This window comes from Strongylocentrotus purpuratus, unplaced genomic scaffold (assembly GCF_000002235.5).
Source record: "Strongylocentrotus purpuratus isolate Spur 01 unplaced genomic scaffold, Spur_5.0 spur5_scaffold_6, whole genome shotgun sequence".
In the NCBI taxonomy this organism is placed as follows: domain Eukaryota; kingdom Metazoa; phylum Echinodermata; class Echinoidea; order Camarodonta; family Strongylocentrotidae; genus Strongylocentrotus; species Strongylocentrotus purpuratus.
In genome coordinates, this window is record NW_022145612.1 from 47483670 (window position 1) to 47501477 (window position 17808).

Genomic DNA, 17808 nt, shown 5'->3' on the forward strand with positions numbered 1-17808 from the left:
AATTAGAGGTAACAGCCTTCTAGCTCAGGGTAGAATATCCTTGTTTAAACAGTACAGATTGATGAAGCAGATCGATGGAGCTGTGTCATTTGAATAATGATATTATGGATGATTCTGCCCTGTTAAAGGGATCGTTTAACAATGTTAAATCTGAGATACACGGCCCTAAGTGTTATCAGTGTCTGTGATATGGTGTAATATTGAAGCCCTAAAAAAATTGCGCTTCAAAATGATCAAGAAGTGCCTCAAAAAAGTAAAAATCTTTGAGTGACCGGTTTTACCATACTCGTTTTTCCCAATAGACTGTAGTGTTATGAAAACCGTCAGGCGAACGGTTTTCAAAATTTGTAATTCCAGTCATAAATATCTTGATAATCAGACAGGCGATCGGCTTGTAAAAGTCATGGGGCTCCTGACTTACCTAAAGGTTTATAATTATCATTGCATCATGAGCTAAATCCAGAATTTTGTTTCAGAATCTGAGACAAAGTTACCGGATCCCTTTAAAGCTTCAACTGTTTTTTTTGTGAATTTAACTATCATACTTCCTTTCTTTTTCCGCCCGGCGGCGAGTAAAATATCTTGTTGTACTGTATCAATAATTAATTTCTGTTTTCATTTCTCAAGTAAACCAGGGTAAGATAGAGTTACAGACAACATGGGGAACATTCAGGGGAGACTATCACTATGGATGATTTGACCTGGTATTTGATGAACTTTTACGTTCTTTTGCCCTCTTCCAAGATAAATCTTTGACTGCACATTCTGTGTCAATGAGCTGTGAGCCATGATTAATGTAACTCCCAGGGCAGCCAAATTTTAACATGATTCAACAAACAAGGCCAGTGTAAACAAAGGTCTCATTGGCTTGGTTACATCTACCTGAGGAATCAGGGATGTTCCCATTACCAGGCAATGTACTGAAAGCTCAGATGCTGTAGGGGGAAGAGTGTAAACAGGGATCACAATGGCCAGTCAAGAAGCCAGTTCATATCTGCGCATGGGCAGATAAAGGATGTTTGTACCAAAATTGTAAAACCCATTCAGACAAATATTAGACTTGTGCTCATGAAAGTTTAATGTATTCATTATTCACTCATTTACTGATGGTACATCCTCTGATACACAGGTGGAGGTATTCTTCTCAAGAGGGCAAACAGAAGGTATTCATGAAGCACCTCCATCACTTTGGCAGTGATTATTCTACAATGCACAAAGTGGGATGTCTCCATGTGTACAAGATCCGTGGATATTTCGGGGTCATTTGTACCAAAGCTACATGTACGTACAAACTGGTCTATATCAACCTTAAATGTCAGGCACGTTCCACTAGCCATATCACATCTCAGGCAAAGAACCAGTTTCAGGGTATCAAGATACAGCAACTTACTAAATATTCCATCAGGTTTCTTTGTGCTTTAGTACATTCTTACCTAATCTCTTTCTATCTTCAACAATATCTTTCCCTTCTCTACGACTGAACGAACATGCTCTTCCCACTCACTGTTTCCATCCACAACACCACCGTCCTAAAAACCTTTCGGTCACATTTCAAAAGTGGTCACATTTCAAAAGTGGCCCCACACACTTATAAATACATTATCATATCAAGTTACGATGCATTTCGCAGACACGTGTGGAGCAGACACTACGGACGACAGGCACAGCGTGTTTGCGTAGATGCACTATTCGGGGGGACGACATATATCTAAAATGCATCCCGGACTCGTTGGATCTAGGGAATAGCTCAAAATGATTTAACCTTTAAGATGGTCTCCATGTAAGCGATATCATCAAGCCTAGTTTCCCCCGTCCCTTGTCTTGAATCACAGAGTTACCAGTCTCGCCCGATCTGATTTCTATCTCACACGGAGGTGGCAATCAACTGATCCGGAAGGAAACAGATTTATAAGGAGTGTGCTTCTTGTCAATGCAGTGACACATTCCGCAAGGTAATTTGGGTTTGTCTTTTTTCTCTCCGGGGAAAAAACAATTATCAAAGGGTCTTCAGTTAAATGTAATGCCTATCAAGAAGAACAAGTCTGAGTTATTTTTATAACAAATCATTCGTTATTGATTAAATATATTTTTTCAAATTTATTCATGGTACTATATAGAGAGAGGCACTTCTAGACAGTCAAGTAACAAAATGGAACAGTTTCATATCTAATATAGAAGTATCAACATGCACAGGAGCAGAGTTAGATCCTGTCGTTCCAAACTCATAGAGTGTTTCGTTGTAGATCTAGCACATCCTTTTCTTCCTGATACTGCATGCATACAACTGGTATTAAATTGGAAGATAATTAGAAGAATAAAGGCAAGATATCTTTCTTTGTAAATAAATAAATTTTCAGATTTAACATAGTTAGAGACATTAAAACCCTCTTTATTGAAAACCTGATGCAGAGGTACTAGCAAACAACCAGCCAAGGTATTCCGTTACTTCTCTCAGTCAATAAGCAGTCAATATTCCTTTCTCTTATTAGCTCAGTTCATACCCTGCCCTACCTACACTCGGTGTAATACCCCAGGCACAACAGGCAAGACCGACAATAGTAGACAATAGACCGACAAAAAAAATGATCAAGTTTCACTTTGTCAAAAGCCAATGCATGATGCATTGTTCCAAAATTGCTCCTTTACGATCACCAACAAAACTGTGACTATATTTGATGGAAAATCTGTTGAGCAAATCCAAGAGATCAGAGCCCACGAAATTCAAGAACCAACTAAAAACCATTGAATGGCAAGCAGTTCCAATCAAAGACTGATATACAGTCGAACATGCTTTAGCGATCACCTGTGTAGAAAGACCACCTGTCTATAAAGACCACATGTTTTGTGTCTCTTGAGCAGAGTTTTTAATTGAAATCTGTATTAAAGGAACTTACACATAAGACAGCCTGCTCATAAAGACCACATTTCTTGTCTCCTTTGAGTGTTCTTTATATAAAGGTTTCATTATAAAAACTTACAATAAAACCAACCATCACCTTGAGTATCCCAAATTTGTTGGTTATAGGTTGGTTTGGCAGTGTGAAAGGGATACAGTACCTCATTCCGGCAGCAAAAGGTTTACAAGAGCATGAGCAATGAGAAGGTACATGGTTGAACTCACATGGGACTACAGGAATAGACACCCACACCTGCCTCACCTGGTCTCTCAAGATGACTGCAGACCAGTTTGACAGCAAGAGATCTAGATCATCTTTGTATGAATCTAGTCAGTCTGAGTTACACAATGGCCTGGTGACAGCACTACGCTCTGACACGCTCGGGCCATGTTCACACGTGGCATTGTAAACCAGCTCCCTCAAAAAACGCCATGCAGATAAAAACGTTTAAGAGTTACCTGGAAACGCATGGCAAAAGGGTGTGAACAAAAGTAGCTGCTCTCAACAAAGGCTCCTATTAAAGCATACTCACACATCTGTATTTTATCAGATAGGTAAATTCGGAGCATATCACGCCAAAGTTTAAACAAAATTTGCCTCGATTATTTTTCAGGCAGTGTATGCCATCATGTGTTGATGAGGCATAAATGTTTTAACACTTAAAGATACTATGTCCCTTTTGCAGCCAACCTCAAATTCTGTAGAACTTTGCAGGAATTATGAATATGTCATGTATATCCTATCTGTGAAATTTAAACGTTAGCAGTGTCCTTATATTCAAATTATGCAAGAAAACCTGTTTACTTGCTAGACTTCACTGTCAGACACTATTGTCAGTTTTGAGTGACTGAATGGCTTTTTCTTCTTCTTTGGTATTAACATACATACAATGAGCTGTAAAGGATTTGTCTACTACAATAACCCACTTCTTGTAATGGCCAAAATTAAACTGATTGAATCTTTGCGCAGCATAAAACGTATGACCATGCGGTACAATGGTCTGAAATCAAGACTATTACTTATTTGCTCTATGGCTCCTAAGTCGATTTGACAACTAATAGTCGTTATTTTCCCTCTTAAAGACGTTTTTAACACCCATTCTTTTAAGGGGAGTTCTAAATTAGTATTATCTTTCAAATGCCATTGGAATCTAACCTTTTCATTTTTTGGCCTGCAAAAGGGACATACACTGTAGTACCTTTAATAAATATACATGTATGTACAGAAATGGGTGGGCTCTCTAAATGATGCATAACACATTCTGGTAATTCTGAATGTATACATTCTATCCTGCAACCTTAAGCTGCACTGAGAACACAGGGGTAAGACCAATGGAATTTTTAAAATTGTGTCATGACACCACATGAAAACCTTTGCAGAAGAAGAATGGTGTCAGAGACACCCAGACAGGACATGATTATAGAACTGGTTATGGAATTACTGCTTCGATATAGAACTTTTTGTTCAGCAATCGTCATATGACATACAGATAGGACTTCTCTAAGCTTCTAGACATCCAACTAGTAAGGTCTTCCTCTATCCAATCGTTTGGAGTTCAATTTCGATCAGGCTCTCTGTGGCACTGGAGCACATGAAATGGAATAGCTTTCCTGACATTTCCAATCCCTGACAATGATGAGGAAAGCACGGATTATACTCCCCACAAGATCGTAAACAACCATGTTCATAACCATCAACATGGCTCACGAATAACGGCCCAGAGTGAAGCGACCCGTCTTGACATTTTGGGGGTCTTCGGGAAATAAATCAAATCACCGACGCAACCCCCTGACATATCCTGAATTCATACCATGAACTGCTCAGACCGCATCCAAGGAAACGTCCAATATCCATCCCCGTTTGCGGTAAATTGGTGCAAATCGAGAGACGGCGAATGAACATAAATAAGCTAAGAGGGGGCGTAGATTTAAGATCTTGCACTGGTGGCTTGTGGATAAGCCGAGCACAAGATGAGCTTTGCATTCTTATCATTTTCTTCTGCACTTAAACCTTGATTGAGAGATACATCTGGAATGAAATTTGGTGGTAAACCTAGGATCGGAATGGATTAATTCCTCTTGCCAATCTTGGGGGGTGCTGACAGTATTGATCTTATTGATCGAAAGGAGTCCCGTAATCAATGAACGCAAAGGTATGACGTGAGCATGCTTCGCTCAGCTTGACGAATATATTGCGCTAAAAATAAGCAAGATCAATATCACAGACATATCTATTGTTTTGGCTGTGACTTCACGATGCATTAATCAGTGATCAAATTTATTGATTACATTTCTTTCTTGTATATAAGTGATAAAAGCAGAAATGATGAGAAATATGAATCTATGACTGATTTTGTCAGATGCTAATTTCAAATTCCCACTTTTTATTTTCATTGATATATCAATGTAAAGGAAAGAAAATTTCTAAGCCCACTGAAATTAAACATACCGGTAACAGCATTCATTCTGATGGAACAAAAAATCCCATTATGAGACTTGAAATTCCATGAAAGCTACATCGATTGCTTCATAGCAAGGTTTGAAAAGAAACTTGCACTTGAATATTCAGCAAGCGTTTCTCCCGATTCTTAACCTTCTTCGGAAAAGCTGCAATAGGGATCAGTGACAAATCTGAAATTCTAATATTTGACTAAAGTGGGCAATATTGAAGGTGTCTACAGAGTAAAATGTCCTCAACAGTCACGAGGAGTGTTGTGGATATAAACAACTTCAATATTGCCTTATTCATTAAATTCACCATGGAAAGATTAAACAGCAGTTACAAGGAATAAAAGTGTATTCATTACATGGTGATGTATTGTGAACTACCTTTCACCTCTTGACTCAGTTACTACTCCACCAGGAAATGTGCAAAACTGTTTGGAATTTTGAATATCTAGATAATATCAACTGAAAATGAGGAATATTGCCGTATAAACAACATTTGCCAGTGATACGATGTAACGCTGGCAAATACATTTACTCTAGGGCTTACTTAGATAATCCTTGGGCTAAAAACAAAAATACATTATATGAAGATGGCGCCAATGTTACAGTAAGAGGATGAAATTCTTAAATGTATATGCAATGGTTGCAATGAACTACCCTGAACAGAAAATAATTGATATAAATTTAGAGAAATTGGAGAAGTATTCTATGGAGTAACCAAACTGCTTCCAACCAAACAAATGTTGGTACTTTGGCCAATCTCAGATCTTCCTGCAGAGTTGGAACTGAATGATTCCAAGAACGAATGAGAAAACCAGCTCCTTAATCTCACATTAATACAATTGACAAGAACTAATATAAGGGAAACAAGCAAATTAAATGATAAGATGGTCAAACTTCTTTTGTAAAACGCAAAAAAGGCAAGCGCATGTTTTGATTGTTTGATTTATCTCAAAGCCAAGTGCACATTCAGAAGTTGTTCGCTGACACCCTGGTGAACTCGACTCTAATCGCTGATTCTTCTGAATTTGAATCCACTGAAGCAATGTCCATACCCATTACAACATCCATTCTTTGTACATTACTAGCCCTAAATTATTCCCTGTGGTCATCAACTACCTTTCTAAGATCCATTATTTGTGCAGGGAAATTGCCTATCACGGTTAGAACTTGCACATGTGAAATTGGATGTATTCAAGTACATGGGTAAAGGGATGCAAGTTGGGGTGGGGTGAGGTGGTTGGAGGGGGAGGGGGGGGGGGGGTGTTCCCACAGCAAGAGTTTGATCAGCATGTATCTATTTGTGAGGACCATGACCTGTGACTGTTAACCAGCGCACACACCCCACGTGCAGTCCGACAGTGGCTTGCACCGCCTAGACAGAGTTCTGCGATCAATTAATGGGGCAGTGAGAGAGGTATTTGAGGACATGCCCAGTTTGGGCGGGCGGGCAGGGAGTGAGCAAAAATAAAAGGGCAGGGAGAGTGGGGCTTAATGTGCTAAATGTTGGGCTGTAAATGGATTATGATCGGCGAAGAGGAAAGCAAAGGGTTTACAGGAGTAATCACGGCGAGAGTGGTTGGAAATTACCCGTCCCGGGATTCCCACGGCAAATTAAGCATGCTTTTTAAGGTCATATCAGAAAAGCAATCACTCTCCTTTCACAGGAAGCATAAACAGAAATTTCATAACCATCCTCGTAAATTCAATCAGTTTTGACCTCCGTTATTTACCTCTGACATGATTTAGGGGAAATTCATTAGATCTTTTTTTCATTTCCCTAGACTTTGAAAGACGCGGCCTCTTTTACGCATGATTATGTCGTTTATTACCCCATCAAATCAGCAGCCCCCTTTGATCACGTTTAATTGATTTATAGACAGTTATTTGATTACTCACAAAATGTAGAATACCATTTCTACAATTTCACAAGTTCTAAGATCTTAATTTGAACGTGCTAAAAGATTAATATCTAGATGGATCATCAAGTTTGTATTCCATTTCCCGATGTCACCTGTATTTGAACTAGTATTAATGAGCATGGTCATTCTAACACATTATAAACCTTAAAAACTGTAAATAATATGAATATAGAGCATGGGGTCTATGTGAGCAAACTGAGCATCTACATGAACCTATACACTTTAAAAACTTTCAAAAGAGGGAGACATAGACTTTCAAGAGATATGGTAAAAACATAGAGGACTACATTAACATCTACTCAAGATATCATAATGTGCCCTCATTCTTCTTTTGGTCTCTGATGAATAGTTTTCTTCATTTTTCAAATCATTCATTGATTTTGCGGTTGCAAAACCAAATATCAGTGCAAGCCAGATTGTGTAAAGAATGAATGCATCATCAAGTGAAACCAAATAGATAGAATAGGTAAGCAGAAGGATTAAATAATACGATTTAAAGCAAACATACTGATGTATATGATGGCTATGTGTATTGGTTAGCAGAAATATATAAGTAAATTTGAGGAGTACCAGTATGCAAAGATCATGCAATTTTATCTGTTAATTTACAAGAACGATTCTCGTATGACTTCATATTAATCTACATTCCTCCAAAACAGAATTCGAAGGAGAAACCATGAAATTTTAGAGAGAGAAAATTATGCAAATCAGGTTGTGGTTGAGACCATCCTGGGTTAAGGCGTGAATGTTTCCATAACAAGAATACGTGCATCGATATTGCACTCTCTCCATGTATATCTTAGAATACACAATTCTCAGAGGTAACATTCTCGTAGGGGACAGAACCCTTCTCGTCCATATTACCATGACCTAATAACCACTCTGGGGACAGCTGTCAGTAACACCCTACGACATGCGATCCCCTGAGGGCAGCAGACGTTTCGAACGGAGAGTGGGTGGACCACGTGTTAGCTGAGCAGCCATCCATCCAGACAGTACATACAAATATAAAAAAGAAAAAGGACATGAGGAAAAAAAAAGAAGCCTGTTTCGTAATTCAATAGCCTTTTTTCTCCCCGCTGTCCGAACGGAAAGGTTATCTAAACACACAAGGCTTTGGTAGTGTGTATACAGCAATCCTCTTAATTTCATCAAGGTAATAATAATTGTTTAGAATCGAATGTAAATTGTTACCTCGATGTTCCCCCTGTATGTTCCCCCCTATGAAATATGCTGTGCATTCAGCGTGGATTAGTTGGGTAATATAGATTTATTATGTTTCAGATGTACGATCACTGGTAATCCCTGTACTGAGATATATTTAGCACACTTCATTGGAAAATACCATTCATCATTTCTGTTACGTAGAAAAACATGTCGCATCTTATGAAATATCAAAATGTATCAGCTAGAAAATATCCCTCCTGAAATTTTTGCGTTTTACTCCATGATAAATGAAAGTAAATTGTCAAATTCAGAGTTTAGTGACACTGGACATGACCGGTAAAATAATATAAAACATCAATGGGATTTGTTATACTTAAACCTAATAGCAATTATGGCCTAGTTAATCGGACACAAGATGCAGATTAGCACAAATACAAAAAAATAAAACTTTCCATGAATTTTAATGTTTCTGGTAAAATTGGTATAAACAGAAAATATACCGATACAAAAAGAACAGTAAAGATGCAAGTACCGGTAACCTGCTATGCACTGTCTAAATCATACAAAGAATCCCATAGCTCCAACAAAATAACTAAATCTCATCTAGTTTAATGTGCCACGTGAGACCTATCTGTATACTCTCTTGTTGAAACAAAAGCCATTTTCAAAACTCTTTTCAAAAATGGAATTCTGTAGAAAAGGAACAAGGAAGTTCTTACAACAACAAATAGAGAAAAGAAACAAACATCAACAAAAGCAGCCATTTTGACAGCAAAGAATGTAGATATACAAAGAAAAGAAAGTTTAAAATGACTGTCAAACACAATCATCATATCTGTAGAGTAAACCATGATCCTTCTGTAAATACGTTTGCAGTCTCATTAAAATGTTGAATTATACATGGAAACGTATTTAAAAACTAATCAGACTAGCTAAATTACATAAATTTTGTAATTGCTTTACTTCTAGAAGTATGATTTTATAATCACTATCATTCGGTTTTGTAGGGGCAAAGGTAAAGTAAAGTGTTTCGATATCAAAGATTGTTGCCATTTATTATACTACACTGCTAATTAGAGCATGATGCTTGTGTAATAATAACCTAAAGTTATATCTCCATCTTAGAATATTCTGCACATGAATGTAGATCACTGTGACTTACTCCAACAGGCATGCTCATCTTTTAAAGTACTTCAACCTTTACAGAGGCAGTGCACGAATGGCTGTTCGTGCTGCGCTAGAAGTCTGAACAATATAGTAATCAGCACTACCACGGGCTGGTACATTATACAACAGTTTTTCATTTTCCTTCCTCTTCCTTGATAACGGGCTGGGTTCCTTTCATGGAAGTAGTATGGAAAATGGTCAATGAGGCAGAAATATGTCTATTATTTAGGGAGATTATTAGCAGAAGTTTTTCCTTTTCCTTTTCCTTCTTCTCTTTTAACAATGGGATGTGTGCCTTAACAGGGAACTACCGGTAATATGGAAAATGGTCACTGAGGCAGAAATTTAGACGTCTATTAAGGGGAATTATTGGCAAAACAGTCACAAAAGCCTTCCCTAAGCCCTGAAATTCCTGACTATGTACATATTTGCGTAGTTGTGTGTGATGTCACGTTAATGTCAAATTCAATGAAGAAGCTTTTCCTTTCCATTCTCATATTGTAAGTGAGCTCCTTTTATCGGTATGCTATTCAATTCTACTCCATTTCAACCAGTCATTCCATTTCAAAACCTGAATGAAAAGCAGCATGAATAATTTCACTGACTCTCCTCTCTCCGCTCATTCTACCTCTTACAATATCTCAAGCAGCGTTATTCATTTCATACACATGTGCTTTATAAATGTGAATATACTCGCAAATTCGATAGCCAATCCCTATGTCAACATCCTGTGATCGGGGAGCGATTCTATAGCTACTCAAGGAATTGGTTGTGTTTATCCTGCTGCGCCGAGCTTGAAAGAAGCCGGGCATGAGTCTACGAGACGGAGGGGGAAGCACGCAGAATGCAGCACAAGGACTTCTTTTCCTTCCCTTCACGTGGGCACTCTATTCATCTAGGATGTACATGGCAAAGACGTTAGCAGCCAGTTTCTGAATGCACCCGCTCGTACAATGCGTGTATTGTTGGGAGTGCCCTTTGATTACAAGTGTCTCATTCTAGAGTTTCCGCATAACAAGGTCCAAGAGAACGGAGGGGAAATGCTGCCAAACAAAGACATTTTTTTGACTCCAGGCACAAGAAAACTTGGCAGAGAAGAAGAGGATAGTGAAGCAGAGATGTACTCTTTCTTGGATAGTATCCAATAAGGCTGAAAGTGTGAAAAGGAGATCATATCTGTTTACTGGAAGCAGCATGGCCACTGTAACGGTACCTGTACTACTACGGAACAAGATTTACATCACTTGATACTGGAAACCTCATATGCCACTGACATTACGACTGTCTTTGGTGTGACTGTGCTTATGTTACCAAACCAAATAACCAGCCAATCACAGTTTTAAAAATTCACATAATGGAACAGAAAGATAATCATCTCGAAATACAGGTGGTCTCTGGTGTTGCTTTGACTGTTGAAACAAGGATTTCAGCACTTCATGAAACAAACCTTTCATCTTTTTTCATCATTGAATTTTCAAAAATCAAGGATCATCCAAAGGATATGCTGTTTAAACACAAAACATCTTATAACAGACCGACTACATTTTTTTATTTGGGGGGGAGGGGCAATGAAATTCTCTGATTTTTGTTCTTCTTCCTGATTTGAGTAAAAATTTCTTAAATTGTCTTTTCCCTGACTGGAGAAAGGTAACCCATTTACCAGTTTTTCCTTGATTTCCTGGATAGCTAGATATCCTGTGAAAGACCTAGACTATTACATCTTGAAGAAAGGACTACAACAAAATTGAATAATTTTCATTAACTGCCAACATCCATTATACCAACACTGCTCATCCCCAAATCACCAAACCAGGGATAACTTTTCCTTGCACTATCCAATGGATGGATGGATGGATGGATGAGGGTGGGAGTTGACTTGAAGGGGTAGGAGGGAATACCAACGATTCAACTCAACCACATAGCGATTGGCAATCTCTCCAAACAAGCACATGAATGAATGAAGTTTAAGATGACTCACTTTGTCTTGATGAATCATGCTGCTTAGATACTACCTCCCCTGCTTCAAACGCTCTCAAATCGTCTCAAATCGTAGCCACAGGAAGAAATCAGGAGAGAAATCCTAGCCTCACACTCCACCCCCACCGCCCTCAAGCCATTCATGTCCCCATCAGATTATTATGCAGATTCCAGAAGCCAACTTTAATTTGCATACAGGGAGACATTGATGATTTTTTTTTTTACATGAAATTGATACGAGGTCGCTCAAACTTCTCCTCGATTTTAATAATGAGTATTTTTGCACCTGCCAGTGTGATAATCAGAGCCTTCCATTCATTCATTGGAGAGACTTGAATCTGTTAAATTTTAATCATGTCTCAATGCTCATGTCATGAGTCATACTATGAATTTTAAATGAGTTTTATCCAGTTCATTCATCTTTAGACATTGCAAACTATAAGTATAAACCTACCAACATGAAGCAATAGCTTTTTAGTCCCCCCCCCCCTTTTTCTTTTTAATTGCAAAAAGGCTGCATGCGTATCGAGTAATGTGAAATGATTGTTCTTAAATGCCATCGGAGTAGGTACATGATTGTCATTAAATGATATTTTCAGCAAAATTTAAACAATTTCAATTTCATTTTACCGGTTCCAACAATCTTTCAATATGAGATGGCTTTTTTAAAGACTACAATAACAACTAAAAAAGGTTTCAAAGGCAGTTTATCTCAACACAGTTTCAGTCTAGAACTTTATAGATGTACGAACCCAAAATCCAAGCAATATCTAGTTTGAGGTTTTCGTATATGAAGAATTTAAAAGGACATTCATGTCTTGATTGCGATGTCTCAGACATTCCGTCCCGAAGGGTTGTTTTCCCACTCACGTCGTCTATTTGGATCTTCCCTGTCGTGACTCATGCCATCCGCATATATGAATATTGTGATTCAGAAAGACGATAGGTTTGTCGATCACCATCAAGTTATGTTTACCGAGATCCTTTGATAAATGTCCGTTGATTTCCCTAACCATCAATGTCTGCAACATTAGCCTACCCGTGGGAGGAGTGCCACATTCGCAGGAGCAATCCAACCCTTGTCCTGCGGCCATCACACATACAAAGAGGGTGATGCAGAGCTGTTGAATTACCTCTCATACATTTAAAGAATCTTCTCAATTTTATCTCTCTTTCTCTCCTCTCCTCTCCGTCCTACCTTCTCACCACGCCTTTTCTTACCCTCAAGTTGAAATATGGAAGATATGACTTCTCTTTGAAACTGGAACATACTTTGTAGTGCTCCATTATGGTGGTTACACTATACATTACTATATGATAGCCCACATGATTTCTTATACATGGGACCAGGTTCATTAATTGCTGAAATTGGCATCATCATCAAATGACCACTGTAAATTTACACTTCATTTGGTTATTATAAAGGAAAGTGTAAGCATTATCTATCTGAATGTTCAGCTTAAAGCTTGGAGAGAGCCTTTCAAACAAAATTTTTCAGGGGAAGTCTAGAAGGGCGCTGTCTTCAGAATAGATGAGGTATTTGGGGTGGCCATTCAATGAAGATAGGATAGGGCTCCAGGGAAATACAAACACGACAAGTCAAAATGGTTAGGAATCCTATCTGATTATGACTATTTTATGCATTATTCCAGTACGGGTGTTCGAATCGATCCTCAAACAGAGGGTATTTTCGTATCTCATGTCACCATGTAGCACATCGTTGAAACAGAGATAGGATGTGTTTGATCCACATTCAACAAGGTGTTACTAAAAAGATGAAATTACCGTCTCATTTTCATGACAATTGGTGTTTTGGGTCTAAAATATGAGGTCATCAAATGTCATCCATTGCCAAAAATCCACCAGGGAACCCATTTTTAGTTTTGTGCATTTTCTGAAACAAGAGATTCTAAGCTTTTCAATGTTGATAAAAACACATCCACAATTAACTCCAACAAAACCTACTTACACAACAGGTTATGCTAACACCAATCAATAAATATAAAATTGATAAATGAAGGAGTAGGTTCAAAGTCTACTCATTGGGAAAGCCCATGTTTGGAAAAGCTCTATCTAACTTAGATGTGAAGTTGTCAGTGACTAAATACTAGCTGGTCTTAAATGAATTGTGGAGAAGATATGTTATCCTTTTCAAAACATTTTTTATGACATATCTCCTTTCCATCACAGGTTTCTCTAAAACACAGATATCATGCACACATTTAGTAAGAAAATGCCTAACTTGAGGTATATACGACTGGTAGAGGAATGTATCAACTACAGCATGCATCCCGATCGAGATGCACATTCATGTAGAGTGACGAGAGGAATTAACGGCAGAGGGCAGGCGGCTATATGGACCAAACACTCCACACATACCAAGAGTATCAAGTTTCATGTGCACAGAGACGATACGATTAAAACTGAAAATGAGAAGCCTTCTTCGTTCCTTGCCAATAAGGAGAGTACTGAAGAGACAAGTGAGATCGAGTGAATGAGAAAGAGAGAGAAAGAGAGAGAGAGAGAGAGAGAGAGAGAGAGAGAGAGAGAGAGAGAGAGAGAGAAAGAGAGAGGGGGAGGAGGTGTAATGAAGAGGGAGTTTATGTGAGATAGAGAGAGGGGAGGAGAGAGAGAAATAGAGAGGGGAGAGAGAGAGAGAGAGAGAGAGAGAGAAAGAGAGGGAGTGGGAGAGAGAGAAAGAGAGACTGCGACTGATGAGGTTCATTATCAGGTATGTGATAAACATATATAAGAAAGAGACAGAGTTACAGCTAAATAAAAGCCAAAGAACATTGCATGTACATAGTAAGAGGCATTGTGTATATTAAAGTGCACCTCTCCCCTCTGTTCTCGATGCAGGCCCAGGTTTCGGGGGAAAAAACACTCCGTTCTTTGGACAGAATGTTAACTGGAGGCCTTGTGTGTAGAAGAGTCACACCCAAAGCCGATAAGAAAGATACCTCAAATGACAACTAGATACCGTACATTTTTTAAAGATTTAAAAACATCATAACTCTCAAGAGCTCTGCCAAAATAGAGTTTTCTGACTTTCGTATATACATGTATGTATAGATAGAAGGACAGGCAAATGAACTATTTGACACAAATAGGGATAGAAAACATGCAAATGGGTACATACATATACATATAGACAAACAGACAGATGGGTTGATAGACACAGACATACAAAGAGAAATACAGACAGGTATATAGATACTATAGATGTACATGAGCAATACACTTTAAGACCTAATGATAAATAGACAGACAGACAGACAGACAGACAGACAGACACACGGACAAACATAAGATGGCACAAAAGTAACAATCTAATGAATCTTACCAGAGAGGAGCATGGGATCTCTTTCGACGCCCTTCTTGATGGCGTCTGATTCACCGGTGAGTGAACTCTCGTCCAACTTGAGGTCGTTGCTCTGGATGACGACCCCATCAGCAGGTAAAAGGTCACCTGGGAGTTGAAGAAGAACAAGGAGAAAACATTGAGCAATGGACCATGCAATGATGCCTTTACAATATCATCTGTCGTTGTGACCATATACCATGCTCTCATTATGAAATAGCCAATTTACTTTTGTTATGCCCCCCCCCCCCCACCCACATGTGATGTGGTTAAGTGACCAAAGCAAAAAATCAGCAGCAAAATTAAATGAGACAAGCAAAAATCTGTAAAGCAGACATATTACAGATAAAAGAGTACCAATTGTTATACACTCATTTCCCTTTTTTTAGTTCATAATTTTGCCATAGTGAATATCTGGGGCATTTTACAGCGCCACATCTAAACAGGGCTTACTGAGGCATGAAAATGATAACTGCCATCTGTAATGCCACTACACCAGTACAAGTACTATAAAAGCTTATTCACCATCATTGTATAAATCGATCCAGTTAATATTAGTCTCATTACCACAACCATACCCACAATAATCTATATTTCTATATTACTAAATTTTAATTCGCCATCATCATCTAAAGCACTACCACCATTGACATCACTACAATGGTATTCATTTGTCATCAGTTTAAAGTGGGACTGCACTACTTGTAGCTACTTGCGCCCTCTATATAGCAAACAATGCCTAAGTGGCACCCGTTGGTCCCCCATGATCCCCTTTTTCTTATGTTAAGTGAGAGCTGATTTGATGAGATAACCACCCGTCAGTGACCATGCGGGGAGGTCTAATCCCTCCTGGCCAAACTAGTGCAGACAGGCTTTAGAGCCAAGTTTGCTTTAAATTGCACAAATCTGTACTTCTCACCACATTCTATACAAGCCTTAGAATCTAAATAAGCTTGGAGGAAAAATAGGGAACCGCAAATCGTAAAATTAAAAATCCCCCAAGGGAAATAATTAAACCAGCTGCTGTAAAGCTATTTCTGCTGCAAATTCTTCTTTGTGAATGCCATATCGATTCATCCCACACGGACATGATTTAAATGTCATTGAACATTTGTCATTATATTGGCAAGATTGAAAAATCAATACGCCCACACAAGGTATCCATGATAAGCCTATCAGTGTCTGAAATAGATCCAACAACCTGTGAAATGTGTCAAAATCATCTCTTTTAACTGTCAATATCTTTGAATACTTGTCTGTATACTTTTGTCTAATCTTTTGTATGCTTTCTCCTGCAAGTATCGTGTTTACCCTTTTTTAGACTGATGCACCTGATTTGAAGAAAACAACCCACAAATGGTAAAAATCTCCTTTATTTTTCCCTCTTTATCTTTTAGAATTATTGTTCATATTCATTCTTTCTTCCACACATAAATAATAGGTCTGATACATTTCTCTTTATCTCTTTCCATATTATTTCATCAACAAAAAGAAAAAGGAAAATAAAACTTGCCAAAAATACTTTGTTGTTCAGTATATCTAATATTCAGTCAATAAGGACAGGATGTAAAACATATAAAATCAAATCTGTATCTGACAAAATATTTATTGAAAAAAGAAAAATCTTTCCTCTATTGTTTAAACAAAATGACCCCTTTCCTATATTAGCCAATATTTTACAGCTCTAATGGAACATTGAAACACTTACGATCACACAAGGTAGGAAATTAAACAATTGTCTTACCATATTTAATTAGACATACATCCCCTACTACTATATCTTGGACTACTGTTTGTGCAACGTCTCCCGCTCGAATCACAGCTATCGTATGCTCCGACTCCAGCTTGTTCTGCAGGCCCCGGAACTGGCGCTCTTTGGACCAGTCGTTGAATGCTGTTACCAAGACGACAATTACTACCGCAGCCAAGATGGCTACTCCTTCTATCCAGTTGGCCGTTGCCTCTCCACCTTCAGCTACAGAGAGAGAGGGAGAGAGAGAGAGTGATGGTGGGAGTGGATTAATTAGATATCTTGACCTGACCAAAGCAGTAGGCCATGGCATTCATATTCTGTGTTAATGGACTTTAATATATCCACCTAATATTTCAAGGGCTTTAAACCTGTAATTTGCACATGTTGAATATATAAAAAATACAAAAAAAACTATTACTCTATTTACTTAATTTATAAATTCACCAACCATGGTTGGCTGAAGATATGGGACATCTACTTTGGTAAGAGATTCAGTAAATAACCTGCTACTAGAAGTAGCAATACATTTTTGTAAATAAATAGATACTACATGTATTTTCAAAATTCAACAGGAATGTACTTATGTAATATACAATATTTACAATTTGATAAAGACTGTAACAGATTAAAAGAGATGATTAAAACAATATCATGTATTTAATGCATGAGAGTACATTTTGTACCTCCTAATGAAGTCATTATCATGGCACAGTGTTAATTAATCAACTACAAGCACTGATTCAGTCTAAGTGCACCTTTTAAATTAATATATCGTCCTTGTTTTAACGAAGTGACGGTAGTGAGGAAAATCGTAACGCAAAGTGAATGCAATTTTTTTTCACTACCGTCACTTCATGAAAACAGCGACGATATGTCCATTGCTTATAACTCCTCTCCATTCAAATGCTAAAAAATAACCACTTAATTAGAAGGAAAAAAGATGTTTGCAAATTGAACTGATGATTCACTGCAGGATATACAGGTATTATCTCTGCCTATTATTCCATCCTCATTGGTAAGCAGATAGGCGCGTGTTGCTTTCAAGATGCCACCATTCGTAAGCGGCCAGTGATTGAGAAATCTCACAGCATCCAACACCCTACCTGCATACCAGCAA

The 17808-nt window shown here is 38.1% G+C and overlaps 1 protein-coding gene across 1 annotated transcript in view; it reads right to left on the reverse strand.

The window, feature by feature from the left end:
- Positions 1 to 16944, reverse strand: part of PMCA (sperm plasma membrane calcium transporting ATPase) — a gene marked incomplete at its 5' end in the record, with an annotated part of 60274 nt that extends 43330 nt beyond the window's left edge. The window contains 5 exon segments of the mRNA NM_001033650.1: positions 14921 to 15046; positions 16683 to 16920; positions 16922 to 16933; positions 16936 to 16940; positions 16942 to 16944. Coding sequence (NP_001028822.1) covers positions 14921 to 15046; positions 16683 to 16920; positions 16922 to 16933; positions 16936 to 16940; positions 16942 to 16944 — 384 coding nt within the window.
- Between the last annotated feature and the right edge of the window lie 864 nt (positions 16945 to 17808).